Consider the following 4,882-nt stretch of genomic DNA (forward strand, 5'->3'; position numbering starts at 1 on the left):
TACAGCAACTATAACAATATCAATATTTATCATCACGTTAATTATTAATCATACATATTTTAACATGTGCCCGGAAACAACAAACCCCACCCATCTGGTGCTTCAAGACCATGAAATCAAACGGCATAAATCCTTTCCACTGCAGTAAACCTTTTCACCTGCAGGGGGCACTGCAGACTGGTTTACATTCAAACAGCTGATGTTCTGTGTTGAAAACTGTTTTTTATTGCAAGAAGATGAAAATGTTAGCAGAAGTTTGACTTAAACGAGACATGAGACACAATAAAATGTCACAACATCCCATTAAATGTGTTCCAAACTTCGAGTCACATCTGGAACATTAAGAACACACAAACACTGCTGTAACCACATCACATCCGTCCACATAAAAAAGTGACATTCAACATTCAAACATTTAAGATGAGAAAATAAAACTTCTTTGTTAATATAAAAGTGAAGTTTGGGGGGGGGGGTCCATAAAAATACTGCATTTCAAGAAAATGGAAGGTTTTTTTATTATGAAGCAGATGTTTTGGAATAATATCCTGTGTGTCGGTTTACATGGAAGGTTTATTTGGTGCGAAGCAGATGGGAAATCCAACCAAATGAACCGCAGGATCTGAAATCTCTTTTCAGGCGTGCAGATGTTCCCGTAGGATTTACAAGTGATGCAACAGTTGCCTCGAAATCTTGCCTGAAAGTCAAAATGCTTTCTGTACCAGAAAATAAGGAGCGTAAAAGAGAAAGGGAGAAAGAATTGTGACACTTTTCAGGTAGAAGAAGGAAAGGTGTGGTTCAGTAGTCCGACTCATCTGAAAGCTCCCCCTGCTGCGTCCAGTGCTTCCCCTTCTTCTTCTTCTTCCTCTTCCTCTCGCCCATCAGCATGGCGGCCAGCACGGTTATCACCACGGTGACGGAGATGATGAGCACGGTAACCGTCTCAGCGAGGCAAAGCTCCGTGTCCACGTCCATCAGCCTGTAGTCCTCGAGGACCGGCGGCTTCTTGCAGGTCAGGTTGTAGTAGTCGTCCAGGAAGAGCCTCTGGATGCTCCGCAGCTTCCGGAAAACTCTCTGCAGGTCGCAGTCGCAGTTCCAGGGATTCCCCTCCAGCAGGATGTGGGTGCTGTAGGTGTGGATGTTGAGGAAGGTCTTGAAGTAGACGGTGGACATCTGGTTGTCTGCCAGGTTGAGTAACGTCATGCTGGTGAGCGGCTTGAAGACACCCATCTCCGTCTCCCTGATCTCGTTTCTGGCCAGGTTGAGGACCTCCAGGGAGCGCAGCATGGAGAAGATCCCGCTCCTCAGAGCTGTCAGCTGGTTGTCCTGCAGGTGGAGCTGCCGCAGCGTGCTCATGGAGGAGAACGACCTCACCTGGATAGTGTGGATGCTGTTGCTGCTTAGGTTTAGCCTCTGGAGGCCGTCCAGGTGTAGGAAGGCCCGGCTGTCCAGGCTCGTCAGGCAGTTGTGGGCGAGCTGCAGCTCCCGCAGGAGGGCCAGGCCGGTGGAGAAACCTTCGTTCAGGGTGGAGATCCGGTTCCAGCTCAGGTCCAGTTTCTGCAAGAACTCCAGCTGAGAGAAGCTGCCGTCCTCCACCTCGCTGATGTTGTTGTTCTGCAGCAGCAGCACGCGGAGCTTGCGGTTCTTTGTGAAGGAGCGCTCAGGGATGATGGAGATGTTGTTGTCGGACAGGTCCAGGAGCTCGGTGGTGGGCGGCACTCTGGCGGGAAGCTGGGTGAAGAGCGCCCGAGAGCAGATGGTGAACTTCAGATCTCCTCGACAGTCACAGCCCAGCTCGCACCTGCTGCTGTGGGACCAGGAGGTCTCCGCCACCACCAGGAGGAGGACCAGGAGCTCCTTCATGGCTCGACAGCGCTCTGAAATCAACCACAGACAGGAGTTTTCTTTTGATTCACCTCTGAGAAATTCACCAAACATGTTCCAGTCCACCAACTGCAAACATTTTGAATCTAAACTCCACAGTATGTGGATCCATGTCGAGTACTTCCTGTCACATAAAGAGAGAAACTTAAGGAACAGTTAAAAGATGAGGATGCGCTGCTTGATTTCCTAGAAATGTTTGCAAAAACTCTGTAATGTTTGAGGTTTTTCTTACCAGCAGCTGCTCCTGTGTTTCCGTCTGTTTTAGCTGCCAACAGTCGTCAACATGCGGCCGACAGCAGGTGGAAACTGGACATGATGAAGGCGAGGGAGGGAGGGCTGTCACGGCCCGGAGAAGCCGACGAGCGACACGACAAAGACAGAGAGATGGAAAGAGACACAGAGAGGAGAGGAGAGGGGAGGCGAGCTCGTCAATTATTCACCACGCAGCGCTGTGGTTGTGGGAGGGGGTTATCAGGGAGGGGAGCTTTAAGAGATTGAAGCCAAACTGGGCCACAGAGCTGAGAATTAGAAGGGCTGGACAGATTTGACTGATTGCAGGCGTGTTTATCTCCAGGTTGTTTGTGGGTTTATTTATAGACTTTATGTTTAATAAAAAAAAGGCTTTGAAAAGTTCAAAAAACACTTTCTGAACCGTGTTTATGACAAAGAATAACGCAGCACAAGCATGAAATGTGAATATGCTTGATGTGCATTCAATAAATATTCTATTAGAAACTGATACAGACTGCACCAACAGGTTTTAATGGATTTATTAATTGGTTGTGTGGTTTGTTTTATTATTATATTATTACAGGTACTCTGCTCTGCCTGATCTGTCTCTGAAGACTCTTTTCTTTTCTTTGACCAGAATTTGTTTGGTCCCTTACGTAATATTTCTGTTTCTTTTAAACAAAAATCTTTGCCATTTCTTTTGTTTCTTTGATGCCAAACATCACAACGGAAGTTTTTTTGTTCCTGCTTAAAAGAAAAAACTGCAAACTACAGACTACAAATCGACAGCTGAGGAAGGAAATCTGAAGGCATCACACATAAAACTTTGAATAAGACAGCGGACAAGCTGAAGCTGTGACTCCAGCAACTGAAGGCAGCTGCAGCCCAGATGTGCCATTGTTTATTCTCATCTGTAGGGTGAGGCTGGGATGTATTGGCTAGACGATGAGCGGACCTGTTGGTCACAGAGAGGAAGATTACACTAATACCATCCAAATCCCCGGCCCAGATAAACCACTCTCTGCTGCCGCCTCCATGCACCTCCATTAATTGAGGAATCAGAGCTTGTCGCCTAGTTTGTCGCGCAGCACTTTAACCTAAATTCTGTCTGTTTTCTTTTGCTTTTAGCCGAGTGCCAAGCACCAACACCACAAAGCAAAAACAATCTCAAAAGTCTTGCATTGAGATTAAACATATGCAAAAGTACAGATGTGAAATGCAGAACAGTGACTGTTATTTATTGTTGTATTGATGTTTAAGTGGCATTTTAAGGTCAGTTTGGAAACCCATCATTTGTTTTGTATGTACCTGTATGAGATGGAAATACTCACATTAATCTCAAATCTGTAGATTACATTACATTCAAGTAAATTAACTCCATTTGTTTACCTTTTCTTTCCACTGGTGTCAGCTGTTGGACAGCGTGGAGACTCTTCAATTGTTGCCTCCAGACAGTGTCGGTGATGGTACAGTCGTGTTTCCTCTCACAGATATTGGGTGTCTGCAGGGATCCAGTTTCACTGTGGCCTCTGACTTGACCTGGATAATTGTACTGCACAATAACAGCAGCTGGAAACTACTTCAGTTACTTCCCTGCAGTACACTTAACATGATTACTGCAAACGTTCCTGCCCTCATCTTTACTCTGAAATACAACTGAAATCACTTCTCTGCTGCTCTCACCACTGCTACTGCTACTGTTACTACTTCTCCTCCTGCTACTGTGTCCACTACTACTGCTATTGCCTTTACCATTACTGCTGCTACTATTGCTACTAGTTCTCCTATTACTACTACAATTGCTACTACTTCTACTGTTACTACTGCTACTGTCTCTCCCACTGCTGCTACTACTTCTCCTAATGCTACTGCGTCCACTACTACTGCTACTGCCTCTACCACAACTGCTTCTTCAATTCAATTCAATTCAATTCAATTCAATTCAATTCAATTCAATTCAATTCAATTCAATTCAATTCAATTCAATTTTATTTGTATAGCGCCAAATCACAACAGAAGTTGTCTCAGGACACTTTCCATATAGAGCTGGTACAGACCAAGCTCTTTTATCTACAAAGAAACCAACAATTCCCCCATGAGCAAGCACTTGGCGACAGTGGCGAGGAAAAACTACTATTGCTATTAGTTCTCCTATTACTACTACAATTGCTACTACTTCTACTGCTGCTACTGCCTCTACTACTCCTGCAAGCTGTTACAACTGCTACTGCATCACAATAATTACTGCATTTAAGAACATGTAAATCTTTTTCCTCTGTATGATGTGTAACCTCATCTAAATATCTATCAGCCAGAGCCATACAGTTTCCTGTTCAATCAAAGATCAAAAAACGCTACATATACCAGGTGATGGTGTTCTGATGTCATCAGTCTGACCTGTGTGCAGTACTCAAAGCAGCCAGCAGGAGGCGAAACAGGTCTGTTTGAAATGAAAAGAGGATTCTCAAAAGGAAGGGAAGGTGAAGTGATGTCTTTCTCTGCAGCAGCAGGAGTTGCAGCCATGCAGTTGTAGTAAAAACAGAAATAGCAGTACTCGTATTAGCATATAATAATAATGGTAATAATGGTAACAGCAGTAGGAACAGTAGATGAACTAGTGAAAGTACTCATACAAGGAGCAGTAACAGTAATATTTATTCACTGGTTTATTGTGCACAGCGTCCACTTTGTTATTCATTTGCAAGTGAAACAGTCATGCTGGCAGGTTGTATAGGTGGTGGTAGTAGTAGTAAAAGTTTAGCAGTACTTC

The 4,882-nt window shown here is 44.6% G+C and overlaps 1 protein-coding gene across 1 annotated transcript; it reads right to left on the reverse strand.

Moving 5' to 3' along the window:
* Window positions 1–283: 283 nt before the first annotated feature.
* On the reverse strand, window positions 284–2,253 carry LOC139327873 (leucine-rich repeat-containing protein 4C). Its single transcript, XM_070957884.1, has 2 exons — window positions 2,114–2,253; window positions 284–1,874 (listed from the first exon to the last, which is right to left on the reverse strand). The coding sequence occupies exon 2, from the start codon at window positions 1,858–1,860 to the stop codon at window positions 796–798; it is 1,065 nt and encodes a 354-aa protein (XP_070813985.1). The 5' UTR covers window positions 1,861–1,874; window positions 2,114–2,253; the 3' UTR covers window positions 284–795.
* Window positions 2,254–4,882: the final 2,629 nt, after the last annotated feature.

The sequence above is a fragment of the Chaetodon trifascialis genome, chromosome 24, assembly GCF_039877785.1.
Source record: "Chaetodon trifascialis isolate fChaTrf1 chromosome 24, fChaTrf1.hap1, whole genome shotgun sequence".
In the NCBI taxonomy this organism is placed as follows: Eukaryota; Metazoa; Chordata; class Actinopteri; order Chaetodontiformes; family Chaetodontidae; genus Chaetodon; species Chaetodon trifascialis.